This window comes from Lontra canadensis, unplaced genomic scaffold (genome assembly GCF_010015895.1).
Source record: "Lontra canadensis isolate GAN:19392208 unplaced genomic scaffold, GSC_riverotter_1.0 scaffold6, whole genome shotgun sequence".
Lineage (NCBI taxonomy): Eukaryota > Metazoa > Chordata > Mammalia > Carnivora > Mustelidae > Lontra > Lontra canadensis.
In genome coordinates, this window is record NW_022631000.1 from 8,918,341 (window position 1) to 8,942,685 (window position 24,345).

Genomic DNA, 24,345 nt, shown 5'->3' on the forward strand with positions numbered 1-24,345 from the left:
GTATATACATTTTACTAATTATACAACTCATAAAGTGTCAAACTGTCAGTTTGAGCTCCTGAATAGAGAGAGGTGGAGAGTCAACGGAGTCCTGATAGAACAAAGCTGAGGAAGGCACTCTGGTGTATACTGGGATGTTTTTTCCTGGGCTCAGGAAATGTCCATGCCAGAGCAGCGGAGTCTCATAGTCTGTGGCTCTAGTGGCACATTTGCTTCAGCCCCCAAGGGCGGGAGCAGGGCCCCAAGGCTCAGATGTATTTTGAATTTCTTTCCATCACAAAAATGCTACTTCTGCCATCTACTTTCCCTTTTCCCTCTATTATTACTGGTTCTCCCCCAACTGTGTTATGAATAATTACTAATGGAATCTTAATTTAATGTTCTGTTTTTGCAGTTGTGTTTTAGTGAACATGACAAGATATACTAGGGTTTTTATGGGCTCCCCGCATTTAAGGGTCCTCACTGCATTTTTCTCTTTGGGCCTCTATTTCACCCCTGAATTCACTTTCTCTGTGGATTTTCAAGATCACTCTGGGGAGGAAATCTTGTACCTCCCTTTCACTGATTGGGTAACAAATTGAGGTGGTATGATTTTTACTATGCCAATTACAAAATGAATAGGAAGCCAAATGTCTCTTCTCTCCCTTACAGGTTTTCCATTACACTGACCTGCTTCTTTCATTTCCTTGCTTTGTCACCCAATTTCAATAAGGAGCACAAGAAACTGACAACTTTCCATTCAAGTTTGCACATTAAATAAATGTTTCTTAGCTCAGTTGTTTTGCTAAAGCTTAGATGCTATGGGAGGTTTGCTGCTTCTAATCTGCTGTGGATGAACTGTTTAACCAACCTTGTTAGAATAATCTCTGAAACAACTATATGTAAGTTCCAAAGAAGGATTTATCAGATTCCCCTATAAATAAAATGCATGAGCTTTAGAACATAGTTTTTTGTGATTTCTATTTTGGCTACTTAGAAACCTTTTCTTTTTCCTTCCTTGGTATAGAGTAGTTCCCCAATAGTCACATCCATTCCGAGATCCTTTTACATCTAATGATAGCTTCAATGTTAACATTCAAAAATGTCTAGTATGTGTCAGGCACTATGTTAGGCACTATCCATACATCATCACATACAATTCTTTAAAAAACTCTCATAAGATGAGGAAATTGAGATTTAGCTACTTTAAAGTAGACTGCCCAATCTTATAGGCAAGTGAGCAGTAGAGCGCAAATTTGCAGAGACCACGCTATCATTACTTATCATCTCCCTGATGAAACGTAGCGAAGTATAACTAAAAATTTTAAGGGGGTGATGGTTAAAAGAGATGTTAGTTTCATTTATAATATTTGAATATTACCAAGAATGTATTTATATATCAATTGTATAATAAAAAAAGAATTTAAAAGTTTTAGGATAAACACACGCAATTAAAAATTCTCTCACAAAGGGGGCACCTGGGTGGCTCAGTGGGTTAAGCCTCTATCTTCATTCAGCTCAGGATATGATCCCAGGGTCCTGGAATGGAGCCCTGCATCAGGCTCTCTGCTCAGCAGGGAGCCTGCTTCCCTCCCTCTCTCTGCCTGCCTCTCTGCCTACTTTTGATCTTTGCCTGTCAAATAAATAAATCTCTTAAAAAAAAAAATTTCTCACAAAGAAATACCCAGACCCAGACGGCTTCATCGGTAAATTTTTTCAAATATTTAAGGAATAACAACAACTTTACACAAATATCAGTGACAGGAAAAAAAAAAAAAAAGAGAGAGAGAGCAATTGCCAACTGGTTTTATGAGGCCTAGATAGCATTACACTAAAACCTGACAAAGACACCTAAAAAAACAGGAAAAATTACAAATCAGTATTTTTTGTAAACATTGATATAAAAGAAGTTCTCAACAAAAAAGGGTGCCTGGGCGGCTCAGTTGCTTAAGCGTCTGCCTTCGGCTCAGGTCATGATCCTAGGGTCCTGGGATCAAGCCCTGCATCGGACTCCCTGCTCAGCGGGAAGCCTGCTTCTCCTTCTCCCTCTCCTGATACTTGTGTTCCCTCTCTTGCTGTGTCTCTCTCTCTGTCACATAAATAAATAAAATCTTTAAAAAAAAAAAAAAGTTCTCAACAAAAATACCAGCAAATAGAATCCAGTAACATATAAAAAGGATAATATATCATGATTAAGTTACATTTATTCTAAAATGCAAGGTTAGTTTGATACTCAAAAATCAATCAGTATAATCCACCATAGCAAGAGAGGGAAAAAAAGAGGAAATAAATCACATGGTCTTCTTAATAGATGAAGAAAAAAAATCACTTGAAAACAATGTAACATCCATTCATAATAACGCTAAGCAAACTAGGAACAAAAGGAAAGCTCCTTAATCTAGTAAAGGCAAATAAAGTCATAAAGTTAACATCATACTTATTGGTACAACTGAAATATTAAAAGCTTTCTCCCTAATACCACTTATATCCAACATAGACAAAAATTCTTAACCACTATATAAGGCAAATTTAAAAATTTAAAAATCTTTAAAATTTTATTTATTGATTTATTTATGAGAGAGAGAGAAAGCAGGGGCAGCAAGAGATAGAGAGAATCTCTAGCAGACTCCACACTGAGCATGGAACCCAATGCAGGGTTTGATCCTATGACCTTGAGATCATGGCCTGAGCTGAAATCAAGAGGCTCAACTGACTCAGCCACCCAGTTCACCCCATAATTATTTTTACATACCAGCAATAAACAGAAAATAAAATCTAAAGAGATACCATTTCAGTAGTATGAAAGAACAACAGATAGACTAGGGCAATAAAACAGAGTATCCAGATGCAGACCCACACATACAGGCTTTTATGATAAAGCAGTGCACTGGTGAAAAAATAACCTTTTCATTAAAATGGGTCAATATATATATATATATATCTATCTCCCCCAAATAAGTCTTGAGTTCTACCTTACACCATACATAAGAAAAAATGCTAGATGAATCACAGAACTCAATGCCAAAAGTAAAGCAATAAAGCTTCAAAAAGAAAACATAGGAGAATAACTTCATGGCATTGGGGTAAGCAAAGGTTCTTAAAGAAAACAAATATTAGCCATGTTCCCTTCTCTCCCAAAAAAGGTCATTTTGAGTATATTAACATTAGGCCACTGTTTATACCAATAAGAGTGAAAAGAAAAGCTAAAGAGTACATATTTGCAATACATATACCTGACAAAGAACTCATATCCAGAGTATAAAAATAATTTCTATAAATCAAAGGAAAAGAAGATAACCCAATAGCAAAAGACAAGAGGATATCCAAATGTCAAATATATGGAAAGGGGTTTGACTTCAGCAGTTGTTAGGGAAATGCAAATTAAAATGGCAGTGAGACTATAGCATAGCTATTATGATGACAAAAACGAAAAAGAATCAATACTTAATGTTGATAAAGATGCAGAGCAACTGCAACTTTCATACCCTGCTGGGAGGCGTATAAATTTGTATAACCACCTTCAAACACTATTTGGCAGGGTCTGCTAAGGCTGAACATGTACATACCCCAGGACTTAGCAATTCCACACCTAGTAGAAATTCCAGTAGAAATGTGTGCAGATGTTTACCAAGAGACATGTATAAGAATTTTCAAAACAGTATTACTTATAAAACTATAAACAATTCACATAAGCCCAGATGTGGGCTCCTCTGGAAGGGCATGACCTGGGCTAGGAAGCTCTCTGCCATCACAGGCGCAGGCAGCTAGGGATTGTCTGTCGACGACACTCTGTGGCTGGGCAGCAAGTCCTCGCTTGTAAAGGGATCTGGACATTTCATCTCCGTTTCAGTCACAGGGAGAGAGATGCAGTTATTAAGATTATAACTGTATCTGCAGCGGTAGAGAGGTAGGGCCAAGTGTGAGCGGCAGTCCAAAAGTGATCAGTCTCGAGATTTCAGTGTGGAATACTGATGTTCCTGTGACATGTTTAATACCCCATTCATGGTCAATGATGAAATTCTTTGGAAATCGGATGGTGGGAATCAGGTTAAGTGAAAAAAGCAGAGAAGACAGCTTGATAGAAGTGGCTGCATATGTCTAAGTTCACTGTAGCAAATGTTGCTGGGATAGGTCGATAATTCATCACGCTTTCAGTGCAAGGAAAAGAGCAGCAAATTTCCCTCCTCCACCCACAATACTACTTTCCCTAATAATAGAACATTATCTATATTCTCTTTTTGCCACTTTGCACAAGTGGTTTTGCAATCTATTCTTCTTGTTCTAATGGTTAATTTGCGTCTTCACCAGGGCTCACGTTTGCGCACTTATTTGTGTATGTGTGTGTGAGAGAAAGAGGAGTGAGCGAGAGTGTCCATCAGATATTTTTTTCATGAGACTGAATTACTTTCTGAATGAAAAATGCCCATCAGGTTGTGAGGTAATCACAGAATGTGGCTTTCTGAATTTTTTATTGTGACAGTTTTCTTTCATTGCCAGCAGCTTAAAGTCTTATCTGATACACACTTGTGTGAAAACATGATTTTTCTTTGTAAGTGTTTAAAGAACTAAACATGCTAAACATACGACTTAGGAGTTGAGTATGTATGTGTGATATATAATGTATGTGTATATTTGTTGCAGGGAGTATGGAAATCCACTAGTGCTGGAAATGTGAGTTTCCTCAGGGAAGTTCCTGGTTCCTTTATAGTCCTCTTGTTGTAGAGAAGGATAAGACAGTGTGCACAGAGGGTAAGCAAAGGCTGTCACAACAATCACTAATATTCTCACACCTACCTGTAGTTGAACTGAAACTGGAAATCCATCTCTAAACCTTGTTAGTTAAATAATTACATTTCTTTTTAAAAAATTTAATTATTTTCAGTGTTCCAAAATTCATTATTTATGCACCACACCTAGTGCTCCGTGCAATATGTGCCTTCCTTAATACCCACTACCAGGGTCACCCAACCCTCCACCTCCCTCCCCTCCAAAACCCTCAGTTTGTTTCTCAGAGTCCACAGTCTCTCATGGTTTGTCTCCTCCAATAATTACATTTCTAATTGTGTGCTCAGAGATGATCTTTACTGACTACCATCTGTTCTAAAGTGTTTTCATATGTTGACTCTGACTTATTATTCATGCTTCCTCCATCCACACCCCTTTTTTATAGCCACAAAATTCTCCTGAGTGAGGGTTTCTAGACTTTAGAAGGAATTACATGCCCAGAGAAGAGAGCTGGCAAGGCAGATGGGGAGTGAGTGGGGGCCCTTCTGTGAATGTAGGGGCACTCTTAGGCCCAATGAGAATGTAACTATTTCACAGGATGCTGAGTAACCGTGAGGCATAGCCGGAGAAGATAACCTTGACAGTCCCTTCAAGAATCTACTAATCAAAACCTTGATCTCCTACAATACTCAAAAAACAAAAAAACTGAAAAAATAAATAGAGCCATCTGCATATTTGAAAAACCAAGAAATCTAAGTCATTACCTTGGCATAAGGAAATAGAATCAAATGTAATGGGATAAAGGCTATGGGAGTAAAATTTGTCCACATATTAAGAAATTTAATAATGAAACACAGTGATACTGAGAACTACTCTAATATCATTGATTGGAGAAATGAAGCAAACCAATTAAAAAGTACATTTCATAGGGAGGTCCATATGACAAATGGTTTCTGTTTCAATTCATATTTTTACATTAAATAATTTAAAGGAAACATTAAATCATACTTTGTAATAATGAAATATTTAGGCAGTCTAGAAGTTTTAATTATAATCAATATATATTAATTCACTGCTCTCAATCACAAATGTCTGTCTGAGGTATATCTGCTGTGAGGCATTAGTAACAAACTTCCCTCTGTAGTGTTCATATAACATGCAGTCTTTATTGGTTATTTCCTTAAAATCTGCTACCACTGCTGATGCTCTTTAGTTAGAGTTGATGGTACTCTCTAAAGCAAAAACACTTGTTCTCCTATTTCGACTTGTGATAAATGAAACCTTTCCTCGATCCAGTTGAAACATTTATCACACTCAGGGTAAATAGGAAGGAAGGCATCATCAACTATCTTTAAACAGAATATCCTGAATGTTCAACAAGACTGTGACAGAAGCAGCTAAAAATTGTTTTCAGTTTCTTAAGGATAGCTGGGTTTTTCTCCACCCCTTTACAGTAGTTTTACATATAATTTTAAGCATAGTATTCTTTTCCACAATCCTGATAACTGCCCATGACCCATATGCTAAAAAGAAAACAAACAACAACAAAAATGACAGTTGACCAGCTTAAGAAAAACAAGAAACCATGAATAAAACTCTAAGTCTACAAAATAACACCATGTTTTAAAAATAACACAAAAATCCAAAGCAATCCTCTGTTTCTTGTAGTCTCCTTTAAAGAAAGCTTGCCTGTAAATGTCCATCAGCGAATATTTCCCCTCATTCTTTGAGACAATGTGGCAGTTGAGTAATCATGCGGGCTGCTCTAAAAATGTGTCTAGTTAATTTAGGCAGTTTATTTTGATAGCATTCACCTCTTTTTGATTATAGCAGGTGTTTCAAGGATAAATTTGCTGGAAATTGTATTTTGTTTAAACAACAGCAGCATGTACATTTATGGCCTTACTATATTAAAAAGCATTTATTGTCTGGCAGCAATAGATACAATTACAAACATTTGTGACAGTAATTGGAGCTATTATTCCTGCATGGAGCCTCATGGAGACCAACTTATTGCCACCTGTATTTACATTTGTTACTGGTAATTGTAAAAGCTGATTTTTTTTTTTAAATTTGGTGCCTTATTTTTTTTTTATGTGAATATTTCTCAACAAAATGTCTTTCTACCAGAAAATCCTTAAAAATTATAAATGTAGTTTCTTCATTACTCAAATAACTAGCAGAATCACATTTTTAATGACTAATACATACATAAACTGTATTCTTGTATCCTAGCCCACAGAATATATTATACCTTTTTGCTCATAGATGCAAGAATCCTATCAATGTAGCCTATCCAACAACCAGAGTACAAGTCTTAAGAAATGATCTTTATTTCCAAACTATAACAATTCATAAATCCTTGCAGGTCAGAAATATTTAGAAAGCTAAATTTTATTAACATTCTTCTTATACTACATCCAAACATAGCGATGGCAGAAGGTCAAAGCAGGTTACTCTCTGCACTGCTTTGGAAAGAGAAAAACACCCTCTTTCTCTTGCTTCCAGATACAGATTTGTCTATAATGGTAAAAAGAGAAAGCCTACTATTGTACATTTTCTGCAGGATCTGGCTTCCAATTTGAAGAGACTTAAATCTAATATAGTAATTCTGTGGTCCCTCCAGGTTCATTTAAATGGAATTCCACCTGCTGATTAATAAAGGCCTCTCTCCTCCCTCTTAGGTTTTAGCTCTCATACTGACTAGAGAGCCCAAGGGCTCAAGACTATTGCAATGATTCCATCCTTAGCACAATGACTCTTCCAGAAAGGTTTCTTGCTGTGAATTACCCAAGGCAACACTTGTATGGTTTATTTACGTTAAAACAAAATCCAGTTGTTTGGAGTTGAAATTTAAAGTTTAAGGTTCTTTTTATAACTGCACCCTGAGAAAGTCAGACACTGAAAAACAGGTAAGGATGTAAAAAAGCAGTTCAGTGAATCAAAGGCTTGAAATAATTAGAAACACATGCTGTAGTACTTCCAAAGCCTTTAAAAAATATATATAATCTCTTTATCTAAATTCTTGTAATGAACCTGAAGATTTACATAATGAGTAGGAGACATTTTGGAGGAATGAAGGGGGTACTTAGCCAACTATCTTTTAAAACAACAAAGCAGGAAACATTTAATTATAATTTGGAAAAAAAATCAATTTAAGTCATTAATCAAAATTTTAATTACAATATCCACAGGGCATTAAAGCATGATAGAACATTTGTTCATTGCATCAAATACCCCATATTAAATCATTATAATATACAATTGTTTAGGGATAAATACTGTATAATTGAGGAAAAGGGTCTATGTAAGGTTTAGCTGAAAACTGATTTCACACTTTCTGCTCTTTCTTATTTCTGGAGAACAGGAATAAATATTATTAATGTTTACTTGGTTTCTATTATGGTAAAAACCCTTGACTTGAAAAAAAAAAAAGTCATTCTCCTGATAAAGACTGATAAGACTGATCATTTTAAGAAGCCACTTTCCCTCGGTTCAATGGATGAAGCTGACTGAATATACAAATGGAGAACAATGTCCAGGCCATAATCAAAAGTAGAATTCTGATCTACTGGGACACGTGGGTAGCTCAGTCCATTAAGCATCTCCCTTTGGCTCAGGTCATGATCCCAGGGTCCTGGGATCCTGCCCCAAATCAGGCTCCTTGTTCAACAGGAAGTCTGCCTCCTCCTCAGCCTGCTGGTCCCCTTGCTTGTGCACTCTCTCTCTCTCTCTCTGCCTCTCTCTGACAAACAAATAAATAAAGTGTTAAAAAAAGGAAGAAGAAGAAGAAGAAGAAGAAGAAGAAGAAGAAGAAGAAGAAGAAGAAGAAAGAAGCAGAAAGAAGAAGAAAGAAGAAGAAAGAAGAAGAAAGAAGAAGGAAGAAGAAGAAGAAGAAGAATTCTGACCCACAATCTGCAGCAACTAGTCCAGGAAGTCAAACCATAACCTCTGAGTGAAACTGGACCAAAACAGTCAGGACTTAGTAAGTGCTGGCTTCCCCAGTTTTTCCCCTCACCCACCTGCTTCCAATGTACAACCAGCTAGACAGAGCCATGTATCCTCTCCAAACCAGACGCATAGGAGGCCCTGCTTCTAGTTAGCCTGCCTCCAAATCTCCAGTCATATCTGAACATTGCTGAAGGTTTCCCTTTTTCCCAGTATAAATCTTTTAAATACTCCTGCCTGCCTTTTAGTCTCTGCCAAATGCAGGTGATGATGGCTAACTCCCTGGCTATGGCAAGCTCTAAATACGTAGTCTTTGTTCTCATTTAGGTGGTCTCCTTTATTTCCACAGAATCAAATATAGGTTTGTTTTTTATAATAAAAAGGAAACTAAAAAAGAATAAAAAGGAAACTAAAAAAGAATAAGGTTCATCGAGAAACAGCATTATTTAGTGATTCAAAATTAATAAAAAACACAGAAAGTCAAATCTGTATGAATATGCAACCACATCTTTTATTTCCTCAGAAATTATGGAACATGTAGAATTCTTTGGCAGCTCAGTCTCCAGCTAGTAGTTGTCAACTGATTCACTTAGACGTTTTAAAAAATTACTATTATGGAATTAAAAATATTTTAATCATGAAGGAAAATATCATCTTTCAATAAATGACACCATGTACTTCCACCACCAATAACTACTGGTTTCTTCAAAATAACTCACTGGCAGGTTTCATTTCTTGCTATTGGTCTGTATTCTCAGATCTTATGGTCCTTATGCTTGCCCATATTCTAACTATCAGCTGTTGCATGACTCTGTCCAGCCGGCCATTTCTCCACCAAGATCTTGGGCCTCCTGGTTTGATTCCAGCCTGCTTAGCTGGCCAAGCCATCTCTGCTACCTACCACTCAGCTGAAGTTATGGCTTGTATGTTTTAAGGATGTGTGGAACTGCTCATGATGTACTTCTGTGTTTTTAAAAACAGAGGTGTAACCTCAACTGTATACACAGAAAAGCACACAGAAATAGTGATTAACATATATTAAGCAATCCTTCTGGCAACATTCTAAGTGCTTAAGCTACACTAATTTATTTAATCCCTTTAATAACTCTTTGAGGTAGGTTTTATAATGAACTCCATCATACAGATGAGGAGACTGAGACGTAGTGGTTAAAACTTCCCCACAGGGTCCAACAGCTAGTAAGTATTAGAGCCAGGATTTGTACTCAAGCAACCTGGATTCAGAATTTGTGCTTTTAACCAGTATGTGATATTGTCATTAATGGAATAGGTAAGAGCCTGGCCTGTAAGTTCAAATATCTGTCACTTACTAGGCAAAAGCAAGTTACTTCACTTCACTGTGTTTCAGTTTCCTCCCCTGCTGTGAAATATACCTGTATGTAACAGGGCAGCGGAAAGGATGAAGTGAGTAAATATATATGTGAAGTGTTAAGAACTGTACTTGGCACATAGTAAACACTTGGTAAATATCAGTTATTATTACCATATTATGTATACCTTTACTAGAGGAAAAAAACTGGATAGATTTATCAAAGTGAATACTTTGAGCCTGATTACTTATATGAGTCTGATTATATCCCCATGTAAGACTATAAGGTTGATACTTTAAAATATTCCTTTAAATGATGGAAGTATTAGTACAGAAATTTTGTAAATTTCTCCTGAATAATGACATAGGCACTGAATATGAGGGCCATGATAGAACACAATAATATTATAATAACAATACTATAATTTAACAATAATTAACATTTATTTATTAGGCATTAATTATGTCTCAGACACTGTTGTTGGTGCTTTACAACAACTGTGTAAGATAAGTAATACACTTAGTCCCATTTTACAGATTAGGAGAAGGAGGGACAGAGAGGTTTAGTAATTTGTTCTGGATCATACATCTAATAAATGGTAGAAATATGAATTCTGGGTGGCAAGGGAAGATGTGTAAGATAGGCTCTACCTTCCTTTGATCTTTGTGACTACCCCAGTTCCACTAAGTTTCTGAAACTCTGGCCCAATAAATCAGGAATTGATAGTGAAAATAAATCTGGGATCACTAGCTTCTAACTCATAGCACACTGCCCATCCCTCTTCCCCTTGAATTGCTTCCATATTATTTTTATAATTAAAAACAGAAGTGTATTTTATTTTATTTTTTTTTAAGATTTTATTTTATTTGACAGAGAGAGATCACAAGTAGGCAGAGAGGCAGGCAGAGAGAGAGAGAGGAGGAAACAGGCTCCCTGCTGAGCAGAGAGCCCGATGCAGGACTTGATCCCAGGACCCTGAGATCATGACCTGAGCTGAAGGCAGAGGCTTAACCCACTGAGCCACCCAAGCACCCAAAAACAGAAGTGTATTTTAAAAAGACTCAGAGAAGGAAGCTTGGATGGCTCAGTTCGTTAAGCGTCTGCCTTTGGCTCAGGTCATGATCCTGGTGTCTGGGATTGAGCCCAGGTCTCCCTCTCCCTCTGCCTGCTGGTCCCCCTGCTTGTGGGTGCTATCTCCCTCTTGGTCAAATAAATAAATAAAAATCTTAAAAAAAAAAAAAAAGACTTAGAGATCAGGAGAATTCTTGACCAGTTATAGATTTAAGTTTATTCTGATTATAATCACAGATGTTTGCTCTTAGTTCTAAATTTCACCAGAGTACTTATGTAACACTTGTGGGCACCAACTGCTGGTCTAACAAAAAACAATAAAAAAGACATAAAAACACACAAGAAGAAAGGGAAAGAGATATAAAGAGAAAAAATGAGGGAAAGAACAAAAAGTACAAGATACACAGTCACAGTGTACTAAAAATACTCACAGATGATTATATTAGGTGGCACTGTTATCTACTCTAATTTAGCTGTCCTCAGACTGCCCTTCTAAGGAATTGACTCCAGAGCTTTACTTCCTCGGTCATAACTGAGGCATTAACTAGAATGGAATGACCCAGGATTTGGCTGAATATATTGACTTTCTTGGCAGAACTTCTGACTATGTGTTTAGACACATTATTCCAAGTCAAGGCAGAGCTGAGTTGGTCGCTGGGTATATTTAACACTCTAGAAGTAATCACCAGGAGCATTCTCTATAACCAACCCTAAAAAGGAAACTGCTAATATGGTCCATTCAAGCTAACATAGGACAGGAGTCCTTCACTTTCAGCTGTGGAACATATTATTTGTATTTTTGGCAACATATGTATTTTCCCAATTGTAATTTGTTTAAGCTAATATTAAAATTTGTTTGCGTTCTTTGAAAACTGTCAACAGTAACAAGTGGTGCCGGAAAAAAGGACAAGCCAGCCCAGCAATAAAAACCTGATTACAACATTATGGGGAATATAAAATAAAATATTAGTATATGAGAGGATCTCATAATAGCATACATACTACAATATGCAAAAAGAAAGACAAGGAGATTTACTTTTCTTTTCTTTCTTTCTTTTTTTTTTTTTTGCGATTACCTGCCAGGAAGCATACAAGGAATAAACTGAATCTGTGAGAAAAGAAAGCAAAACAAACATTTGATCCAGTGCTAAATAAATACAGAACTTACTTACTCCTAACACAAGGTCATTTTCAAGAACTTTATAATGGGTCTAAATAATGGAGGCCCTTTATTGTTTATTTCCCACATCTCTATGCTATTTAAAAATTAATCTAACAGTGATCAGTAAAGCACATTGATCTGAAAAAAACTAATTTTCCCTCAAACACAAAGTTGAATTCTCTAAATGTCCTAAATAGCATGTGTTGAGTGAAAGATAACTGTTTTGGCCAAGAAGAAAGGAGAGGATTTGGTTTTGTAGCATCAGGAGTTGAGAAGAACGGGATATACCACGATGCAGGAGTCAACCTCTTCTGATGGAGGATAGTGAGCCCATGAGAAACCTCATCTGTGACCAGATTACTTTTATTTCTGAGGCATGAAAAACACCTCTTTATTCACTAGCCCCTTACTTTCTCAAATCAATGTATAATTTTATTTTTCTTAAGTAAAACTGAATAAAGAATTGACCCAAAACCTGTCCTTCCCATTTGATACCTCTGAAACACTTAAGAATTTGTGAAACACTGGACACAGAGACCAAATGATCTAGAAAAGAATTCTGAAAAAGCACTCAGATATTACTTTATGTCAGTATATTTTACTGCAAAAACCTAAATTCAAATGCTATTCATATAAAGAAAACCCCTCAAAACTTCATCTGACATTTCAGGATGTTGCTTGTAAAATTTGACTATATAAATTAATTTGGCACAGTATATCCAGTACATGGCAATACATGGCACAAGAGTAAGAGGCCAACTTTCACCTAGTTAATTCTTCCCCAAATCAGGAGATCATTGACTCTCTAAGAACCCAGGATTCTGATTATTGTAATATTTGTTTGTTAGTAGAATTTGACCTGTACTTAGTTTTGTAAAACTGTATGTGTCAGAAGTTGCATTTATATTCTTTCTTCATTCAGTTACTCCTATTATGTAGAAATCAATGACCACGCTTTAAAAAATACTCTGGTGTGATCCTATTAGGCTCTAAATGAGATGTTGGATTTCAAGAGTTTACTTAGCTTGAAAGTAAATAAATTAAACTTGCTTCTTTGTGAGATTAAGATGTACCTGAGAGTTCCTCACTACATGGTTATTCTAACATGTCATTCTAACTAGAATAACAATAAAAGTGATTTTTAAATTTATCAGATTTCTTCTTATAAAATTAAAGAATTAAAAATTACATTCCCCCCCAAAAAATCACGTTTTTGCAAATTATGACATCCAGCAGAGATCAAATCAGTGAAGAAATCTGTATTAACATGTATTTATATATAAGAGATACACAAACAAAAAATTCAGCCCTAAAGCAGCCAAATAATGTCTGTCCATAATGTTTGGGTAAATACATGGTAAACAGGCTGCAGGATTTGCCCATTTACCTTTAAGTCTGTTCCACAGCTATTCAGTCTAGTAAGACCTTTGCTGCCCTTATCCTAATCTAGCACTGCCCTGGGAGTCTAGACTGCTTCTTACCTTCTCTAGGACACAGTTTTATAAGCTCAAATCCAGACATTCTGAGAATGAATTTGTTTCCAAGGCATTCTGAAAGCAGTGATCTTTGGGGGTAGAAATGGTAGACCATATTTTCAGAGTAACAAGCTTCCTTAGAACCTAGTTCCATAATTCTGGTGCTTTTCTCCAGCCTCCTAGGATAAAAAACCCTTTAGTTTCTTTACCTACACGTCTCTCTAGTCTCTTCTGCAGACATTATTATAGTATTAGTGAGAATGGTATTGTTTAGTCACCTCTTAGTTTGTTCTGAAATTCTTATACATTGTAGGTAAGAAAGAAGCAGAAACTTGATTAAATGGGTCAGTTCATCTGGCTCAATCCCCAAATCTTAATGCAAATGCTTTGCTTATTTGCTTACTACTTGATTTTTAATCATATGTACTGAATAGATTATGTAAGGCAACCTCAAGGATGTCTTCTGTTCTGCCATCTAGCAGGGTTCCAAAACCATTTTCTAACTATAAACAGTTGGTATACAGTCATAAAATTCCAATTTTGTTCACCATTCACCTGAACAAAATATGATTTCTATGAAAATACATCAAAATGTATTGAGAAAATGCCCCTCAATCCCAAGGAAACATGACAAGTGTTTCAAACCACTTTAAAGATCTATTGCTTTCTTTTTCCTTCTTTAATATGACACTATTGATTCATTCAGCAACAATCTACTAAATCTCTGCTAAGTCAGAACACTGGAAGCTGAATCCTACCACCTTAAATCATTCATATAATTGGGAGTACCCATGACCCTGAAATTGCCTTATGAAGCTCTATTTGAACAAAATTACAAATTCTGTCCCCTATACCTTATTGTCAGTCCTAATCGTGACTTTCAGTTGTGGTAGTACACGTTCCACTTCGAGATTCCATTCTGCAGCATCTGTTGTGGATTCCAAAATATCTTCCTGTTTGGCAGACTCGTTCATATCCTAAGAAAGGAAAGATATCACAAGATTGAGAGCTTATAAAAAGAAACAGTAAAATTTTGAGGCATTTTAGCAGGACTGCACAATTTATATCAAGCATGGTAGTGTCAAAATTACAGTGGCAGAAGAAGTTCTTATCTGTCCTCCTAGCCATGTTGAAAGAAAACAAAGCACAAACCTGGTAGAATAGCAAAATTAGCATTTTTAAAAAGAAGCAAATACATGATTCAACCATTTTCACAAAAACAACAACAATGCTTTTGAGATATCAGTGTGAACTCCATGGGAATACTATCAAATGAACAAGCCATTTAGTTATGTTAATTGATAACAGTAAAGGAGTACAAACATTCACACACTTGGTAGGAAAATATTGTCTCAGTTTGAATTTTCTATACTGAAATACAAACCACAAATCTGAAAGACAAAAAAGATAAGATCCCAGAAGCCAAGGGGACATTACTTACAAATTACGTAGCTTTAAACCGTGATTTAATACAGACTTATTTGAACTTAAATAGGGCGGGGGCCACATTTCTGCATCTGGTTTCTGCTGTTGGGTAATAAAATCAATTCATGCTTGTTTTTTCAATAACAAAAGAAACCTCCCCTTTTTTTCATTTTCTCAGCCTTTCACACTTGGGCATTAAGTATATATGGATCTGAAACTATAAAGAATATACAAATTAATGACTTAAAGATAAAACCTATCACATTAATTTTGGTAACAATTTTTCCTTTAGGCTTCCTTGATAAATTAAAAGAAAATGGAGGGAAAGCATATAAAAATGTATTAATATAGAAAAAAAAAGAGACCTGAGAGACATAAATAGCCAAATACATTTGTACACGATTCTAGTTTGAACAATCCGTAAGAAGATGTTCTTGAGATAATCAGGGAAACTGGAATGTGGAAGAGCATTAGATGATAAAAAGAATCATGACTAATGTTAGAGGTATTTATAATGTCAATGGTTACATTTAAAAACGAGGCCTTATAAATTTGCGACAAATGCTGAAATATTTACAGGTAAATGGACATGATGTCTGAAATTCAAGATGCTACAAGGCTAAGGAAAAAGAGGGGGCCTCTGGAGGAAACATGGATGACAAACTATTACCTGCTGAAGCTGGGTAATGTTACATAAGAGTTCATTATCTTGTTCTCTCCATTTCTGTTTATGTTTGAAATTCTCCATAATATAAAACTTAAAAATAAAAGCTTATATAAATAAGCTCATGGTGAAATTTCATTCTCAGTGTGAATTTATGTCACTAAAAGACGCTTCTTAAACAAAAGCTCATCAGACTAGTCTTTCCAATCCAGTCTAATGCTAAGTATAAAGAATAACCTTATATTGGGATTTGTATTTTGGTGGGAGATTGAGGTCTTTAGGGGCTTTAAACTCCTGACTGAGTCCCTAGAGCACTGCTGGCATCAGAAAGCCTCTCTCTCCTACCTCCTAGTTCATATTAGCAAGACCTGAAGAGACTCAGAGCCCTAAAAGGAGCATATGTTGCTTTTTGTTCAGAAATTCAGGGGGCTCTATAGTTCTAACCACACAATTAGAGGATGGATAACTAATACATGCCTTCCCATTTTACAGTACATGGTCTGAATTTATTCAGATACATTCTACTTTAAAAACCAGAAGTATAAAAATAGAAGTATTAATTAATGTAAGTAAAATACGGAAACTCTAAGTGAAAAATGCTCAAGATTCTGGGTTAAACATTTAAGGTGCTCACTTTAATATAGAAATACTGTATTATTTTGAGGACTAACAGAACCCTACATACATCATAAAGTGAATCAGGGTAGCCCAAGAACACCAAAGCAGGGCGGGGGCGGTGGTGAGGGGACAGTATTCACAAAGTAGACATGTGTGAAGTTTTATGAGACAAATGCGATAGCGGGAGAAGTGGGACTGAGTCTCCCAGTTGAAACCTAAAGCTGTGAGGAAAGTTTTGTGTCATGCCACTGAGACAAAGGGGCATGTCCAACCAGCAGCAATTTTGTGAATCTCAATAGAATGTAGATGTTCTGGTCCCCGATTTACAAATAAGTTTCATTTATGGAACCACCATTTCAGTGAACTGAAGTTGGTACTGCTGATTAAATCTCGGAGCTAATTCTCAACTCCAATCTCTCATTCCCATTCCTTCTTTTTCCCTTCCCTACAGAAGGGTGGAGTCCAGAATCACCAAACAAGGCTAGAGAGGGTACTCATCCCTAGTCCCACTTTCTTCAGACCTCAAGTCATAGGACTGTTCATCCTCAAAGATTTTCCTCAAGGAAGGTCTCAGTTTTCTAATTTTCCTAAAGGCAAATGGGTTAGCAGTGGCCCTCTCTGAATCAGACTCAGAATCTAAGAGTTACTAAGATACACGGAGCTCAAAAACTGAATTAAGACATCCCAGAGCATAAGCTGCTCTTTGGTTTACATTGGCCCTTTAGTAAGTAGGAACTTTTCTTAAGTTCTTATTTGGTTCCCTTAAGCAATGACTTGCAAATTCCGACTTCCAATGTCCTAAAGTGATTTAATATACCAGCTGAAATGTCTTCACTCACTCCTAGGCCACAGTTAATATACTGGGGGGAAATGGCCTAGTTACTAAATGAGGAAGGACAAAAAGAGAACATTAGGCTTGATAGAGCAGGAATAACTTATTCAAACTATACGATCTCTTTCTGTTTCCATGTTTGCACATCTATTTCCTAACCTTGTTCCTCAGTCAAAATTTCCCAATGCCTAATAAATGGAGACATTAACTGAGCGAGCCCTACATTTGAAGTAGAAATCACTTTAAAACTATATCGTGTCCTGGTTATAATACCTTGAGAAAACCTTTCCTTCCCAATTGTATGTCCATTTAACAAATGGTATTTTATGTGGAGATATTAGTAAAAGAGAAATAAACTGCTGTTTCCATTTAATCAAAATTTTATATCAGCATGACAAAGTCCCAGTCCCTCTCTGAAACAACATTAACTAAGATAAAGCATAACTCCTGGGAAATTGTGTTTTCTAGCTAATGCTGCTGAAGAAATTGAAGAAACAATTAGAAGCTCAATAAGACACAAGCTATCTAGAAGTCTCATTTATAATTAATTAATTTACCAGTAAGCCATTTGTAAAGCTTCTACAACACACAAGGTAAGAATCCAGGCACTGTGTTTGGTGTGGGAAGATAAAAGCATTTAATCCCTGCCTGCAAATAAGCCTATTAGGGGGAGATTCAGGCTAGTTTATGGAGGTAATAAATGGACCCAAGGGAAAAAAAAATATGAAAACTGACCTTAAAACGGTCAATGGAAGAACTGAAGATAGTCTAAACCATCCTATAACATAAACCTGGGCTCAAATAGTGGGGCATGCCACAAAAGCCAGTTCAAGGATCAAACACACAATGTTAAAAGCCTGCTCAGAATCCTGTTCCAGGAAGTAATCTCCCTATTTCCAGGTAATACTAATGGGATGGTTAAGCATCTGAAGAAATACTATATTCTGTATATCTGTTTATATATATAAACACATAAAATTGAATGTGTGTGTGTCTAAATGTATGTATGTATATTTATAAAATTGGATGTATCTAGTCTTATGGTTATAGGGGTAGAATAAGGGCAGTCTTCTCATATCAACAAGGGAGGGTAAATAAAGCCCTTTGCAGCTTCTGAGCTGTTGGATAGCCTATATGGTGCTGCGAAGGTGTTCTGTCACACTAGTTTAGATGCAGTACAAAATCTGATAGACCTTCAAAAATACCTTCACCTCTTAATTAACACTGGGGACTCCAGGTAGGCCATGACTACCAGTAGGGGAAGTAATGGATTTGATATTAACAGGGAGAGACTGGCCCATTAACAAGTATATTTTTTATAAAATTTAAATTCAATTAATTAACATATAGTGTATTATTAGTTTCAGAGGTAGAGTTCAATGATTCATCAATCTTATATAACATCCAGAGCTCATTACATCATGTGCCCTCCTTAATGTCCATCACCCAGTTACACCCCCTTTCTCCAGCAACCTACAGTGTGTTTCCTATGATTAAGAGTCTTTATGATACCCCTCTCCGATTTCATCTTGTTTTGTTTTTCCCTCCCTTCCCTATGATCTTCTGTTTTGTTTCTTAAATCCCACATATGAGTGAAATCATCTGATAACTGAATGGAAAAGGAAGATGTGGTGTGTGTGTGTGTGTGTGTGTGTGTGTGTGTGTTTGTATAAAATAGAATACTACTCAGCCATCAAAAAATGAAGTCTTGCCATTTGCAATGATGTAGATGGAACTAGAGGGTATTATGCTAAGTGAAAAAAGTCAATAAAAAAACAACTACCATTAACAAATATTAATATTAATTCATATTAATATTAATATAGAAAACTGTTACAAGTGATATAGTAGAAGCACTGACCACATTTTTGGTAGACCTGATGAATTACCATCTTAAGCAAAGATTTAAAAAAAAACTCTTTGGAATGAAACTATTTCTAGTATGTAGTACATACTCACTATTGGAAAACTCCATAAGGGAAAGGGAACTAAATATTACTGAACAAAGCATTGTTAATTATGACTTCTTGTACTTACCCATTCATTTCAGTTTTGCTATAATAACAAAAATCTAGTGCTATAGGATCTTTTGATCCCAAGGGTCCAAATCAGGTTGGGCATTTAGCTCTGGTTAAGATACTCCATTGGGAATGAAGAAGGAAGAAAGCTAGAAGTAGGATGAAGTAGAGTTTCTAAAATTTGACTAATCATGGATACACTATAGTACTTCCCCTCATTGACAGAGAAATACCTTGTTTAGTAAAGGGAAACACCTTGTTTAGTAAAGGGAAAATATATGGCTGCATGGGCAGACCCAAGAGTGAAGCTCAAGGCTCAGGCATCCATGAGAAGATGTTTCCTTAGAAATGGGGATCCTGCATCAGAAGTTACAGAAAGACCTTAAGTCAAATGGGAGCCTGGCCAAGATAACCTAGATTGTGAGGGCCTGGGCAGAAACTGGATTCACAGACTTCCTGGTGAAAATGGGAGATAATTGAACTAATGAAGCAAGAGCAAGCAGAGGCTCTTGAATCTTCAGTTACCAAGGCCTTTTGCAAGAATGAGATATCACTGTCAGACTGGATACTGGTAAATGCTGACATTTACTAACCATAATTAAATCTTTTATGATGTCTCTTATTATACTAATTCCGTAATACAATGGTGCTCTCAGGACTGAGAAAACTGGGTATGACTGACCCTGCATTAAAAGTTCCCAGATAGTTATAAGTTTTGTATTCTTACGTTTGCTTTTAAAGTTTTCCAGTAGCCCCTCGGTATCAGATGCCAGTGATCACCTCTGGTTGTCTGCTTGATTTTCTGTAGCACCTCTTCTTCCTCCTAAACTTCTGTGGGCTTAGAAATCTAATATCCAAACTTGTGAGAATTTAGGCAAAGTGAGAATACAGGGGAAATATGTGAGAGCTGGTGAGAGTGGTGGTGGTGGTGATGAGGGTGGGACTTCACAGATTTTTTTTTTAAGATTTTATTTGTTTATTTGAGAGAGAGAGCATGCACACATGTGAGTGGGGGCAGAGGAGGGGCAGAGGAGGAGGGAGAGGGACAAACAGACTCCACACTGAGTATGGAACCCTACCCTGGGGCTCCATCTCACCACCCTGAGACCAAGATCTGACCCTAAAAGAGCCCGATGCTCAATAGACCGAGCCGCCCAGGTGCCCCTTCATAGATATTTTTGTAATGGTAGTGGTTATACTTATTTTGGTTGTTCAGAGTCCTTTCTGGAATCTTCCTAATTTGATGCTTTGTTCCACAGAGGAAATAGAATAGGTGGCCAACAAGCTAAGTACTATATATATATATATATACTTGTTTTTTTTTTAAGATTTATTTATTTGAGAGAGAATGCGTATGGGAGGGGGAGGGTAGAGGGAAAGGGAGGGAGAGAATTCAAGCAGACTCTGCACTGAGCAAGGAGCCCAACTCAGGGTTCAATCCCAGGACCCTGAGATCATGACCTGAGCCAAACTCAAGAGTCAGGTACTAAACTAACTGAGCCACTGAGGTGCCCCTGGCATTACTATTTATTAAACAGGGTTTCTCCTAAGGGTATCTAATGTCCTTCTTTCTTTATCATTGATCAATAAAAAGTTAGAGGGATAAATAAGGTATTTCAATCAAGAAAAGTGTTCCCCTGAAATCCAGTGATTTTAACAAATCACATTGAAGGCACAGAGTTAAAACCTTTCATGTCCCTACAAGTCAGTTCTTCTTCATGATTAAAGAAGCAAAAATCATGAGTCTGATTCACTATTTTCTTTTCAAATTAGGTTTTAAATGATTTAACACTATATTACTATGAAGAAAAATGTTTAATACCATACAAAAAGTATTTTCGGATTTGTTCTGAAAAACTAAATTAAACCCTGGCTATAATCCATCAAAAGAAATAGATAGATGATAGCCTCTGTCTTTAAATATATGAAGTTCATAAAAGTTTTCAATTCAATTTTAAGACTATCAAAAGAAATTTTATTGTTATAATGTGGCCTAAGTTATTTAAATAAATTATGCTCACAAATCAAAAAAGTTAAAAAGCTCCCTAAACACAAAATTAATTTGATTTTCTAATAAGAATTCTGAAATTATTTTTGAATGAGAACTCAACTTCCAGTAATTATTTCTGTTTAATATCTCAAATACCTGTCTTTGCCACTATTTCAGCTATTTTAATGTACAGTAAGTGCAAAGGTAAAACCATCCCTGATTTTTAATTTTCTCAAGATAAAAACCAAAAGAAAGCACCCCAAGAAGTATGTATGGAAAAACTGCCATAGACACTATAGTTGGTGTTACAGAGTATGCCAAAGGAAGTTTAATTCTTTATGGAATGAACTTCTACAAGGCTTCTTTTCTCTGAGATGGCAACGTTATGGATATACCAGTGCCCAAATACACTTGAAGAGCTCAATTCATATATGTACTGAGAAGAACATGAAAACCCTATTAACTGTCAAGATTACATAGTCCCAAGACTCAAGGAAAAGGGAACTAAACTGTCTTGAGAACTGCCACTGTGGTGTAAAATGTCAAGAGGATGGGTCTGGAATCCCATCTCTGCAAATCTTACCTCTATCAATTATTAGCCATTGGTCAAGTTGCATACCTCTCTAAATCTCAGGGTTGCCATCTGTAAGATAGGGATCATGGTACTCTCCTCAGTGGAAGGGTTGTGGTGAGGATTGAATTATATGATGTATTTTAAAAGGCTTGCACAGTGCCTGGCACAAAGTAAGCCACAATATATTTTCACAGTTACATTTACTATTATTATATGCCAAGCATGGTACTAGATTCTTTCGCCTATGTTAAATGCCCATAATAGCACCATGAATCAAAGGAGACTTATTCCCATTTTGCAAATGAGAAAAGCGAGGTATAGAGCAATTACCTAATTTTCCCTATGTCACATCATTAGCAGAGTTCAGGGTCCAGGCGATGTTACTCTAGAACACAAGTTCTTAGATACCTTAACAAATGCCCATCAATCCTTTGTTATATAGTTACAATTACATTCCCCCAGTTTATCACTTGTCTTTTTAACTTTATGGTGTTCCCCATCCCATCATTTCGTATATAGACTTTAATTTTTATGCATTCAGATTTATCAGTGCTTTTCTTTTGTGTTTTTTAGTTTTCCTGCCAGGCTTTATCATGCCAAATTCAACCTGTGTGTATAACCCTTGTCACTCATGTTTTTGTTTTTGTACCTCATCTTTTTCTAGTTTGTTGATCCATGTGGGATTTATTTGGGTGTACAATATGAGGGAAGAGCCTATCTTTTTTTCCAGATGGACAGCCTGTTATTCCATCACCCTTTAATTGAACAGTCCAGTTTTCTCCACTTATTTGCATTGCTTCCTACATTATTAATACTATGATATATTTGGATTATTTTATGAACTCTGTACTTCATCAATTTGTTTCTGTGTCAGTATATTTTTTTCAGACTTACAAAAAAAATTACACAAATAGTACAAAGAATTCCCATATGCGCTCATCCAGATTCACCAAACGTTAGCATCTTACATAACCTCAGGGAAATTATGTATAAAGTGATACAGTGCTTCTAGTATAGAGCTGAGATTTGGGGATGTTTTCAGATTTTTCTTTGTACTTTTTTGCACCTTTGTTTAAAAAAATAAGGAATATATTTCACTTTAAAAAAGAATAAAGTATTTTCAATAAAAGCAGGTAATAATAATAAATTTGATAAACTTCCAGAAACTAGCTGGTATGGGTGTAAATGCTTTAGGAATTTGAATGAGAGAGAGAAGTGTGTTTTAATGGAGATGGTGAGATCTAAGTTTAACCTTATAAGGATGTATGGAATGCTAATAGGCAGAAAAGAGACAAGCCAAGTGTTTATAGTCAGGAAAGCACCATAAGCCAAGATACTGAAATAGAAATGCACATGGCTTGTGAAGATCATATCAAGAGTGACTAGGGGCTTGGAAAGGCAAATACTGAGGAGCAAAAAAAGAGTTAAGTACTTTGTGAAAGACCTCAGAAGCTAAGGTGAGGAATATGAATTTTGTCCTCTAAGCCAAAAGGGAAGTCAGGAGAGTTACAAGCAAGGTAAAAATGACTTTATTTATCCAAGAAATCTTAATTTAGCACCTACTATATGCCAGGTACTATTCAATACCAGGGACACTTAATAAAATGTTAAAAATCCTCATGAAAGAACATTCTAATCATGTTTTATGAAGACTTACGGGTTATAGATTTGTGGGTCATAGAACTGAATGGGGTTGGGGTAGCTGGGAAGGTGTCACTAAAAAGGCAGAATTTGAGCTGAATTTGGAAGGCTTATTAAGACTCAGGTAGAGAGATGATGAGAAGACATTTTAGGTAGGAGACAAAGATGAGAACAGATATGCTCATAAGGTGTTTGAAAACTCATGGGAGGATCCATTTATCTAGAATAAAGTTATTCCAGCAGAAGAAAATAAGGTTGGCTATATGGACAAGTTGTCAAACTGCCAAGAGTCTGGAAATTCAGAACAAAATATTATTGTTTTATGATCTACATAAATTGACCTGTAAGCAGTGAAAAGCCATCAAAAGTTACTGAACTCAGAATGACCTTTTGAAAGTCGTTTGGCAGTAAGAAAGATAAAAGAGTAGTGAAAAATATTGTGCAAAAGGGTGAGGGTGGGTTTGAAGGAGGAGGATCAAAGACCATTTAGGCCATTATTGTTACATAATCCAGACAGGAGATGAAGCGGACATGACCTTGAAAGATAGCTAAAGGGATACATACGAGAAATATTTTCAAAAGCAGCATCTGCAGGTCTTAGTGAGACCAACTAGATGTCTGGATTAAAACAAATCATTAGACAAATATTCAAGCACTAACACTGCTAGAGGTGAATGGGAGGGGTTGGGTGGATTTAAAGAATATAGGTTTCTATAGGACCAAGAAAAGTACACGTTCTGGGTACCCATCTAATACATGGAGTTATGTAATAAATATCTGCTATTGGCATTGATTGAGGAAATATAATCTATCCATTTATAAAATGACAGCTCTCAAATGAATCCTGAAAAAGATCATATTAGTTCTCATCAAATTCCCCTTAGTCATTTCTGTA

General features: G+C 36.2%; 1 protein-coding gene across 1 annotated transcript in view; it reads right to left on the minus strand.

The window, feature by feature from the left end:
- The window catches only part of IFT57 (intraflagellar transport 57), a 53,467-nt gene that overhangs the window by 11,038 nt on the left and 18,084 nt on the right, over positions 1 to 24,345 (minus strand). The window contains exon 6 of the mRNA XM_032852122.1: positions 14,543 to 14,665. Coding sequence (XP_032708013.1) covers positions 14,543 to 14,665 — 123 coding nt within the window. The remainder of the gene's footprint in view (positions 1 to 14,542; positions 14,666 to 24,345) is intronic.